Source organism: Centroberyx gerrardi, chromosome 20 (assembly GCF_048128805.1).
Source record: "Centroberyx gerrardi isolate f3 chromosome 20, fCenGer3.hap1.cur.20231027, whole genome shotgun sequence".
Taxonomy (NCBI): Eukaryota; Metazoa; Chordata; class Actinopteri; order Beryciformes; family Berycidae; genus Centroberyx; species Centroberyx gerrardi.
Genome location: NC_136016.1, coordinates 24,626,715 through 24,639,214, shown reverse-complemented (window position 1 = coordinate 24,639,214; position 12,500 = coordinate 24,626,715). Strand labels below are relative to the sequence as shown.

General features: G+C 42.2%; 1 protein-coding gene across 1 annotated transcript in view; it reads right to left on the bottom strand.

Annotated features, from left to right (window-relative positions):
* Positions 1-12,500, bottom strand: part of LOC139912676 (serine protease HTRA1B-like) — a 35,047-nt gene that overhangs the window by 18,337 nt on the left and 4,210 nt on the right. Inside the window, exons 2-4 of the mRNA XM_071900538.2 lie at positions 4,033-4,132; positions 3,607-3,721; positions 2,515-2,604 (exon numbers count right to left, since the gene is read on the bottom strand). Of these exons, the coding sequence (XP_071756639.1) occupies positions 2,515-2,604; positions 3,607-3,721; positions 4,033-4,132 (305 nt within the window). The remainder of the gene's footprint in view (positions 1-2,514; positions 2,605-3,606; positions 3,722-4,032; positions 4,133-12,500) is intronic.

Here is a 12,500-nt window from a genome sequence, read left to right as displayed (position 1 = left end):
TGACCTAGTCTTGTTTCCTTTGTTTTTCCCCCGGCCTGTATTTGAGGCCGGCCTTTATTTGTTCGTGTCGACGACGGCCCCGGCTGTTATCGGAGACCCGGCTTTTAATTGACTACCGGCCACTATTAGAGGAAATACGGTAATCACAGAACCCTCATTAGGCAAAATTTCTCAAATCTCTTACATTACTCTGGCATGAGCGAGGCGTTTTCAGTGTAGCTGGCCCCGAAGACGAGAGTAAAACTCCACGGGAAACACCGGAGAGGATTACATGAGATTTTTTGACATGAAAATGGTCAAATTGAAATTTAAAGATGCTGAATATCGACGACTTCAGTCTAAAAATATCGGAATTGGCCTTCAAAAACCCAAATCGGTCGAACTCTGGTTCACACTTGCAACTGTGTGTTTGTCTTTCTGCATTTATGTGTGTGTTTGTGTGTGTGTGTGTGTGTGTGTGTATTTCACTTTTGTTGTGCATGCACCCACCGACCCGACTGCACCCCCACCCCCACCACACACACACACACACACACACACACACACACCCCTCCTCGGCCTGCTTTCTGGTTGATGGCATTTCAAGATGGCAGGAAGGATGTTTGTGTATAAATGGCATTAGCAGGTCTGAACCTGCAGCGCTGACTGGCTGTGTGTGTGTGTGTGTGTGTGTGTGGGGGGGGGGGGGGTCGGGTCAGTGGGTGCATGCACAACAAAAGTGAAACACACACACACACATGCAGAAAGACAAACACACTCGGTTCGACCGATTTGGGTTTTTGAAGATTGACTTAAATAACAGGCTCACACCGAGCGGCGGGGTTTGTACGGGTCCTGAAAGAGTCCAAAAAGGTCTTCAATTATCTCAGTTTGAAGCTTTAAAATGTCTTAAATCCAGTTATTAGAGGTCTTGTGGTTTCTCAGATGAATCCAGAACAATCTGCATCCTGTCTGCCTTACTGAACACAGCTGGACTTCATGTCTCTTAACCAGAGGTGGGGACTCGAGTGTGACTTGGACTCGAGTCAGACTGGAGTCAGACTTTGAATTGCTTGAGACTTGACTTGATGCATGAAGAGAAAACTTGAGACTTGACTTGACTTGGGTTCTGCTGACTCGGTCAGCTGGGTCAGCTGGTCATGTGACCTGATCTGGACCTGGAACCGATTTCAACTTCTTCTCTCTGATCACAGTACAGAAAGACAGATGTTCCTGTTGAAACTGGGTGGCATTCCCCTTTAAGTAGAAGTCAGGCCAGTCAGTGTCAACTTTTAATCGAAAAGCTCCTTCAGTCCCTGTCTGATTTTAGCCAAGTTGTTAAATTTTCTAGAAGATTTATTTATTATTTGTTTGTCTTTTTATCTAATTGCTGTTATCTTTACAGAAGCTTCAGTTTTTATTTTGCTCTACATGTTTAATTCCTTCCACTTGTCCCTTGTTGTAACTTTGGCTTTGAAAAGTGCTCTATAAATAAAGTTTATAATTTATTATTATAATAAGCGGTCACATGTTGCAGCCCTCTGACTGACTTGCTTCCTCTCAGTGGTTTGACCCACCGACCTTCTCATGCTAAAAACAAATGTCCAGTACTTGAGTTTTGTGGGAAACCACAACCAGGAGAATTGAACCCAGAAACCCCAAAACAAAGCGCAGCCAAAGAATTCAAACTGAACCCAAATCATCCCACACTGAACCCGTCCCTCTGTTCCCGACCTGCTCCACAGATATTCACTGTAGTCACTGTATTATTTTGCTGAGGCGCCTCGTCTCCGAGCTAAAATTAAAACCAGGCTCCGGGTTCAGCGAGAGAACAGTTTCTAGTCAGGAGTAAATAACTGGATCCAGTTTGGGTTGGATAATGAAAAGAGGGAGGAGGGGAAAATAAGAGAGCGAGGAGTTATCTGTCCGCATGAGGAGAGTTCAAAGGGAGAGAGAGGACAGAAAGAGAGGAAGTTTCTAGAAAGCTGCGTCCTAAAACAGAAACATGAGCTTAATCTCTGTGTGACTCTGGTAGAGTCTTGGGTCGTGTCTCTTCCTCCATGATAAAACTACAAAATCAGTGATTCTGTGATCTGTTGCTCCGGTAGAGCAGACTGGAGAATTATGTTTTTTTCTCTCTCCATTCACTGCCGTTGTCTGAAAATCACTTCTAGCACATAAAGGAACGCCGACAAAGCAGATTCTGACGTTTCATCAAAATCTAACAAGTAAACAATAAACAAATCAGCGGCATCTGAGATATTGTGTGTGACGTACAGACAAATAAACAAATGTTGTAGCGCCCCCCTTAGGCCAATCAGTGTCATTTAAAAAAAATGCTGCACTGCATCGTTCCCCAAATTTTTGTCAAAATCCGATAAGTGGCGTCTGAGATATTGAGCGTAACGGACTTGGACTTGGATTTCATTGTGAGGGAAAATGAAATGCAAAGAAATTCAGAGAGAGGAGTGTGAGAACAGTAAAGAGTCCCTACAAAGACAAAGAAAGAAAGGAGTGAAATCCTCCTCTCCTCACCGGTGTGTCGATCTTGATCAGAGCGATGTCGGCCTTCTCGTCCACGTCTTTGATCTTGGCGTCGAAGGTGGCGCCGCTCTTCAGCTCCACCTGGTGGCGGGGAAGAAACCGTTTATCACCCCGGTGTCTGTCCTGTTACCGCTGCCCTTCATCGTGTTTTCACCTTTTCATTCGTTATTCTTTGGTTTGGTTATAGCAGCACAGGACACAAACTTTGTTATGGATTCTGAAATTTACCGACCACATTCAAAATTTCACTTTGTGTAACTAAAACACGTTTTGGACGCACCACTTTCACATCTTCATCAAATAACAAATGACAAGATTTTAAAAACATGTTAAGTTGCTACATCAAATTAATCAAAGTACTCTACAAGTCAATTCAGATCTAGAACAATAACTATAAATTTATAAATGTATATAAAAGTAAACAGAATGTCTTTGTTCCCACTACAACAATAACTGTGAAAACATCCAAAACGATAACTATAACTATATTTTTGGTTCAATTTTAGAGTGATTTTTTTTTGGGATGCAGAGACAATGATGACACATTTCCAACCAATCAAATTAAAGTTGTAAGAAAAAGGGGGCGGAGCTTTCGGCAGCTCACTTATGAACTGATCACAGAAGTCCAGAAGAACTATTTGTCAAAGACAAAAGAAACATGACATATGGGCCGGGATCAGAAGAGATCTTGGGATTAGCAGTAAAGTGTATTTGCTGACTTGGAAGCTAGCTAACTTGCTAACTAGTCTATTTATTAGTTAGCTAGTTAGCTAGCTAAAGTAAAACCAAGTCGGTAAAGTAATCATCCTCCATTTTGGTCTGAAAACTGGTCCACAAAAAACTCCATCTAAGAAAGTAGAAGTTTGTTGCCGCTGTGACGTCGGTTGTAACGGTAAAAGAAACAAACACAATCCATTTAAATCATAAAGTTTCTACGTTCTGCTGCTAGATCAACAACTAGCTTTGTTTTTGTTTGTTGTATCATTATAGTTTATAGTTATCTTTATAGTTATTGCTCAGATGTGAACAACTAGGTTAGAACTAGCTAGCTGTTGACATGCAGCTACATGACATCACACCTACCTTTACTCGATGCTTATTGGCCACCACGTGGGCGTTGGTGACGATGAGGCCGTCCTCCGACACGACGAACCCGGAGCCGCTGGCGACCGCGACCTCCCGCTTAGAAAACACCATCCTGCACAGAGAGAGAGAGACGAGTGCAGCGGAGCGACTGTTAACCTCCGACAGAAACATTAAGACTCTTCACGAAGCAACAGACATGAAATGATGGAAATAGATGTGATGAAAATGCATGTGAACTGAAAACAAGAGGGATAAACCATTTATCATTTAAGGTGAGCAACCTCTAGTCCGTAGAAACAAATTTTAGCACAACAGCGGTTTGTTAACACTGTCTGGCTGTTAGTGATGTCAGCAATGTGGCCGCACCGATCGATCGATACGACATCATACCGATACTATTGATGAGAACAGCTGGTTTCTTACTTGCGGTAGAGTTCAATATGAACCACAGCAGGAGCGATCTTCTCCACAACGTCAGCGATGAAGTTGTACTTGTAACGCAGACTGTCCGGGTTCTCCTGACCTGAGGGGGGGGGGGGGGGGGGGGGGGGCAGACTGTCAGCACGGGACACACACACACACACACACACACACACACAGAGGAAGGAACGCATACTTACACTCATACAAACACAAACATACACACTATGGTGGCATGAAGGCAGACAAGCATAAACATGAATATGTAGACAAACACACACACACACACGCACAGGCAAGCAGAGGCATAAGCAAACACAGATGCAGGATAACACACACACACACACACACACACACACACACACACACACGCACACACAGTGCGGTACTGTACCAATACACACTCTCTCTCTCTCCTTTCACCAAACCCTCCTAGACAAACTCACAAACACTAAAACACTTTAAACATCCACCGCCTACACACACACACACACACACACACACACACACACACTCGCTGACCATCAGTGTTTCCAGTATAAACAGTTACTGGTTCTGAGCGGACTGGGTGGCCGTGTGGTTTCTCTGTTCCACAGTGAACGCTCACAGGTTCGATCCCGGCGACAGCCAAGTCAAATTTAAGAGAAGACCAACGGCTGTTAAATAAAAGGCATAAATGTAATTATTACGACTATTTCCTTACATGATTTTGCAGCAAATGAAATGAAAAAGTTGGAAGCCACTTCAAAGCAAACGGGGAAAATGTATTAACTGTTTACTAGCAAGATAAAAAAGAAGTTTACTTAAGTGCACTTTCAGTTCTTTATTTTAAACAAAAAAATGTGTGTATTTTTTATTTACTTTTGTTGTACTTCTTAAAGGTACACTTGACAATAATACGTTACTTAAAGTTATACTTGTACTTTATACTGGTACTGAGAATAGTAAACTTAAGTAATGATACTAGAAGTATAGTTGCAGTGCAGTAACTTCTTTTGACTTAAGTATACTTTAAGTATACTTTTTATATATCAGAGGTGGAGACTCGAGTCACATGACTTGGACTCAAGTCACAGTTTTAATAGCTTGAGACTTGACTGATGCATGAAGAGAAGACTTGACTTGGGTTCTGGTGACTTGGGACTTGAACCGACTCCACAGCTGCAGAGTCGGTTCCACACAGTACAGAAAATGTAGATTAGTTAAAGATTGTGAACAAATGGAAAGTGTCAGGATCCCTTGTGATTCAAAACATCAGTGATCTGCTCGCTGATCTGTACGTTTCAGTTTTTGGAATCGAGAATCAAGAAAAGTTTACTCTGGAATCGACTCTTGGAATCGACTCCATCGATTCTCAGTACTTGGAATCAGAATCTGAGTTGATTCCAAACCTTGTGGAGTCGAACAGCATCACTGAGCTGGTCCTGTATGGAGCGACGAGGCCCAGACTGCAGATGCTGGATTATCAAACCCAGATGTGGATACAGTATATGAACTGTACTGTATGTGTGTCTCTCTGACGCTTATAACACACAGGAAGGGACTCAGAGTGTTTATTTTTTGTGTGTGAAAGACAGACAGATGTAGTTAGATATCTAGAGAGCGATGGGGTGTTTTTGTGTGTGTGTGTGTGTGTGTGTGTGTGTTAGTCGATATGTAACTCTCTCTGTCACCTTACATAACCCTTTTGGTTTCAGTCCAACGCCGCTGCGATCGAAACATCTGTCACGGCTGCGGATCTTTCTTTTCTCATTTCACTGGTCATTAGTGGTTCGGCCCGCTGGGAGCCGTTAGAAAACACCTTCCATCTGTCCAAAACATGTTTTCTGAAAGCCGGGTGACGCAACGGCAGCAGACGGGACGGACGCTCCTCTGTCCGCGGGACACAGCGGCCGGATTCACGGATTCAGACACTTTCATTTACGTTTTTTCCATGTAGTTTTCAGAAAAAGTCAAGTAAACATGATGCAGGCAGTCAGTAAGAAGATGTTGTTTGTTTGTTTTACTACTGTATTCTGTTAAGAAAGGTTATATTTAGATAAAGTTTATTATTATTACGTTTATTATAAGGTCACGCTTCCTCCCAGGCGCCCTGGTGGCTCAGTACCCAATCCTGTCTCTCAGGCAAAAAATACCCCAAAAAATAAAGATGCCTCATCCCTCCAAGTTTCATCAAAATTGGTAAAGTAGGTAAGCATCAGTTAGATTTGGATTTTTCCCAATTTTTGTTCTTTTCTTACAATTTCTTTTGATTTTTGTACTTTGTTCCAGTGTTTGAAAAATGACATTGATTGGGCAGATGGGGGACATGAAACACAAATCCAGCTATAGAGGGCGCTATAATTAAAGGTCAAAATTTGAGTGTGATTTTGATGAAACTTGGAGGGACGACACGTTTTGGCGTTGAGTTCTGTTTAAAACGTACACTGATGGAGGTGCTATAAGTAAAGATTTCAAAATTTGAAAGGCGATAACTGCTGCACTGGACCGATTTTGATGAAACTTGGAGAAACGTTGCATCTGGATGCTGATTTGTGGGTGGCAACATGTTTTTTGTTTGAACATTTTTTATTGAGAATGGAGACCGAAGTACAGAAACATTTGTAAATATGCAAATTATGACATTACAGATACCATCTCTTTTTTAAGACTGACAAAAGCAGACAAAAGACAAACAAGTAAACATTATGTGAGGGGAAGGGGGAAAACGAGAGAAGTGAAAGAAGAAGCAATATATAGTAATAATAATTCAACATATAAAATAGCAGTAGTATCTATATATAAATATAGCCTATATATAAACTAATAATAAAATAAAATAAATAAATAGAGGTGGCAACATGTTTACTTGTAAGTAGCTCTGCAGTCAGGTCAGGCCACATCCACACTAATACGTTTTCATTTTAAAACGCCGTTTTAAAACGAAAACGATCTCCGTCCACACGAGCGTTTCAGAAATAATCTCCGTCCATACTAACACGCCTGAAAACGCATATCACATGACCATTCACGTACACTGGGCATGTGCGTGCCGGTGTAAACAGGAAGCAGATTGTCTACTCTGCGGTTGGTTGCTTAGTTGCAGAAAATACTACGGAGGAAGAACAGCAACGGCGAAAAGTACGACCGGAGATTTCTTTGCTTGGACCGACGAGGCGGAACTGTTACTGAAAGTAACACACGAGTATAAGGCGGTCGAGGCGGACGTCATGACTGATAAGACCCAATCAGGAAGCGAACGTGGGCGTCTGCGTCATCGTTTTCAAACGTCTCCGTTTCCGCCCGTCCAGACTAAAACGCAATCCCGGAGTTTTCAAACTAAAACGGAGTCAGCGGCGTTTTCAAAAGTCTCCGTTTTAGGGGTCAGAAAACGCCGGAGTAGTGCGGACGCTAGGCGTAAACGTAGCAAAAGTTATGCGTTTTAAAAGGAAAACGTATTAGTGTGGATGTGGCCTCCAGTCCTTCAGATGTGAAGTTCAGGTTTGCTGAGAGGATTCAGACTGACGAGGCTGACACTGACGGATGTTCGAGCGGTGAAACAACACTTGGTCTTTATTACAGCTGTAAACACACAGCAGAGCACAGTAAACGTCACAGCAGACGTAACCGGCTATTTCAGGCGATTCGGTCTCACAGTAATATTACGGTTTTGTTTTTACTGCGGTTCAAATCCTGTTTTACTGCAGGAGCTGTGGGTCAGTTTGTTATTAACACCCACCTGATGTGGGGAAATGAAATACCTTGCTTTCCCCAACAATGATGCTGATGGAGGAAATTTCAGTAGGAGGTATTATCAGCAGTCTAAAAGACAGAGACCACACTGATCCATCAGAGAACAGACAGAATTACAGCTGATAGATGTGTGTGTGTTGGTTTGTTGTGAGCGTCAACATGGCGGCGAGGCAGAAGAACAGGAAGCTTTGCTCATAACGAAGCTGCTTGATAGAAAACAGAAGAAACAGACTCTACTGTATAAATTCAATCAGAAACTGAGCTGAAAGTCATCCCAACGCTCCACCACGCTTTCTCTGGTTTCTCTTTGTTCCGGTCGGACCGTCGTCTCTGTGTTCGCCGCTAGCTTTTACAGAACAAATGTAGGCATGATCTGATTGGCTGAACGGACGCTGACGAATCCGTCCGTCCAGAGAAAATGACTTGAAATGCACGAAGACGGACAGACAGACATTTAAGCATTTAATTGATTTAGTTGACTTTTTAACAAGTGCAACTCTCGACTAAAATTAGATTTCTATATTTCAAGATTACAAGCAACCACCGGTCAGGAGGTCAAAGGTCAGGGCGACGGTGCTGCTGGTCAAACTGCTTCTAAAATCATCCTGACCTGACTGTTGTCTCCGGGTCTGACGTCACGGCGACCGTTTCCAAGAACACAAACATCCGTCCTGATCACGGCCAATTCAGAGTGAAAACATTCAGAACATTTCAAACCACCAGATCATGAGGATAAAGTTTAATAAAAAACAGATTCACTGAGCTGCTACACTCTCTAGTGGGAAGGTGTGTGTGTGTGTGTGTGTGTGTGTGTGTGTGTGTGTGAGTGTGTGAGAGTTTATAGAAAGCAACAGAGAAGGGAGAGTGAATTTGTGTGAAACATTCCAAGATGAAATTCAGAAAGTATTGCCTGCATTTCCTTATTTAAGCGATGAAGAAAAGTTCATTATTTGTTTATTCTATTTGTTATTAAAGAGTTTTCTCAACTCATAGAGAAACCATGTGATCCTTCAACTGAACTGAAAACATGAAAATCACCAGAATGGGAGTTACGAGTTTTTTTTTTACATGACAACAGCCCATTATTACATTATAAAGGGTGTAACTTTTTGAATTATTAGTCTGGAGGATTTTATTACAGTTATCTGGCACTTTATCACATTAACAGGTTTTATTCGATTTTCGACTCATTTAACAGGAGATTTTATTGCAATCTGACGTACGAGTTATTACATCATGCAACATTTTTCACATTATCAGTTGCTCCATGGCTGTTTGGCTGCTTATTTAACCGCATTTATTTTCACACTGCAGCTGAAAGTTTCCCAGGTCAGATTTTTCCTCCATGTGACTCAGATCTGATGTTTTCTGATCAGAGAAAACAGAAAAAAGCTGCATGGAGTCGTAATTTTTCACTGAAACACATGGATATGAGCTACCACTATGAAACCAAACCCCTTGATTTATCCCTGAAACAGCAAAGCCACTGCGCTACGGAGGCCTAGAAGGACAAATGGCAGGATAAATGCTAACAGCTAAGCTAACAGTTCCTGCTGAGAAGTCTCACCAGTTACCAGTCTCACTTTGACAGATCTTTCTCCTGCTGAAGGTCACATGACCCACAATGCTTTCTCCTGCTGAAGGTCACATGACCCACAATGCTTTCTCCTGCTGAAGGTCACATGTCCCACAATGACAAGTGAAGAGGCAGGTAGCAAGTTCACTAGTTTAACAAGTTCACTAGCTTAACAAGTTTACTAGCTTAACAAGTTCACTAGTTTAACAAGTTCACTGGTTTATCAAGTTCACTAGCTTAACAAGTTCACTAGCTTAACAAGTTCACTGGTTTAACAAGTTCACTGGTTTATCAAGTTCACTAGTTTAACAAGTTCACTGGTTTATCAAGTTCACTAGTTTAACAAGTTCACTGGCTTAACAAGTTCACTGGCTTAACAAGTTCACTGGCTTAACAAGTTCACTAGTTTAACAAGTTCACTGGCTTAACAAGTTCACTGGTTTAACAAGTTCACTAGTTTAACAAGTTTACTGGTTTATCAAGTTCACTAGTTTAACAAGTTCACTAGTTTAACAAGTTTACTGGTTTAACAAGTTCACTAGTTTAACAGTTTACTGGTTTAACAAGTTTACAAGTTTAACAAGTTTACTATCTTTACAAGTTCACTAGTTTAACAAATTCACTAGATTAACAAATTTACTAGTTTAACAAGTTTACCGGTTTAACAAGTTCACTAGTTTAACAAATTCACTAGTTTAACAATTTTACTAGTTTAACAAGTTTACCGGTTTAACAAATTCACTAGTTTAACAAATTCACTAGTTTAACAATTTTACTAGTTTAACAAGTTTACCGGTTTAACAAGTTCACTAGTTTAACAAATTCATTCAAATTCTCCTTGAGAACGTTGTGATTGGCTCACACAGTTGGACGGCAACACTGCAAAAACTGACAAACTTCTTATTTCATCTTGTATCCAGACTCATCAAGATTATTTTTCTCACTGCACTGACAGATCATTCTACCGGTTTCAACAAATGAGACTTTTTTCCAGGAGAATGTAACTTGTTTCAGGACATTTTCTTGGTAAAAGTGAAATTGTCTTGGAGAAAGTTTCTTGTTTCCAGATTTTCTTCACTGTTTTATGATGATTTCTTGGAAGAAGAAGTCATATTGGCATGAATCAAGTGAAATTTACTGAAAGCAGCAGATTATCTGCCAGTGCAGTGAGAGAATTTGACTAAAAATATCATGAAAGAAGCTGATAGGTCTGGAGACAAGAGAACATCACTGGACAGATTCGTCGTGCATCAGAGCGTCTTAACGCTGCGCTGCTCGTTCCGTTAGTGTTCTGGCATCGTTCACACAGACGGTCGATATGGAAATTTACCAGAAATGGTGCGATGTCTTGAGCGGTGAAATTGGCGGAACTGATTTACCGGCTGCTGCTCACACATGAGGAGCTGAACCGTCTGAAGTGGTTTTCTGCAGCTGCTTCCTACCTGTCAGACTGAGTCAACAGCAGCAGAGCGACTGAAGCTTCACTGAGCTGCAGCTGACCGCCTGGCAGATATGGATGTGTGTGTGTGTGTGTGTGTGTGTGTGTGTGTGCGTGTGTGTGTGCACCTTGGCTACCCCGCCTGTTTGGGTGGAGGATCAGTTTTGCCAGCTGCAGCAGCTTTGAAGTGCGCAGGCAGACGGAGCGGAGCTGAATGGAGCCGCTGTGAGTCTGCAGACACCAAGACATCAAACTTTATTAAAACCTGGTTCAGCCCATCCTGCAGGCAGGAGCGCGCTCAGAACGCTTCACTGTCTGTAACAAACTGACAAACTGAAGTTGTTCACCGAGGGAAAAGGTTAATTCTGCAGTGAGTTATTAAAGCGGAAATAACTCCGGTTTTTACTTTCCCAAAGCACAAACAGACTGTACAAACTGTCTGTAATATATCTGCAGAGGGTTGATAGCAGAGTTGTGACCAAGTCAACTTTGCTGGAGTCCCAAGTCAAGTCCATGTCATTAATGTCAAGTCTCAAGTCTAAATGTAGAAGTCATGTGCTGCTGGTGAAGTCTGACTTCTGGAGCTTCCCAGTCGGCTGCTTTCAGCGATTTAGTCGACAAAATCAAACCAGGAAGAGAAACGACCATCGAACAAACAGAAACCGTTACGGAGGCTCAAGGATTGTTCTGTATTGGTGGAGGTTTGACTCTACTGACAGACTTCTAGTTGAAGTAAAATGACTTCGGTTGAATTTTAGCTTAAAATTAACTATGTGCACATCTTCAGTGGGGGCTGGGTTAAGCGCCGGACATCATTTAAACAACAGAAACCAAACACCGAAGTATGATGTAACTCTTTATTGCATCTCGAATCGTTGTCATGCAATAAAGAGTTAAATCATACTGCAGTGTGCGGGTAAGTAAGAGCGATTATCCAGGAAATGACTAAATAAGCGCCGCACTAAAAGCTTTAATTTAAGTTTCTGTATGCAGACTGAACTTGCCCCCTAACAGTGAACTGATAGCCAGTTTTGCACACAAAGTGAAATGTGATTACGAGGCTGGAGCGGCTGAACTGGGAAAATTCCTGTGCTTCCTGAAAGCGCTGAGTCACCGTGCGACGGTGTTTTGTTGACGCTGTTTCCAGGCCGGCAGTCTGACAGGCGCTCGCAGGTCCGAGCACGAAACCAACAAGAAGAGAAGAAGAAAAGAAAAAACATTTTGATCTTAAATCTGGGTTAAATAACTGCGAGCGTTTGACCTAGATCTGCGTCTGTTTAGGAAGTTACACAATCCTCCAATCAGCTCCAAGAGATGAATCACCACACAGGATTTAAGATGGTGTGTGTGTGTGTGTGTGTGTGTGTGTGTGTGTGTGTGTGTATGTGTGTGAGATCTTCCAGATCTCTCTCTCGGCTCAACAAGTTGAAATCCTCAGAGAGAACGACTCACCACTCATTTATCCGTCTGAGATGAACAGATCGAAGATGGGAGGAAAGGAGGAGAGAGGAAAGGAGATGAGGAGAGGAGGACAGGAGGAGAGGAGAGGAGGAAAAGAGGAGAGGAAAAGAGGAGAGGAGGAGAGGAAACGAGGAGAGGAGTGGAGAGGAGAAAAGGGGATGAAATGGGAAGAGAAGAAGAGGACAAATTAGGAAAGGAGAGGGGAATGTTAGAGGGAGGAGGACAGAAAATAGGAGACAAGGAAAGGAAATAGGAAACAAGGAG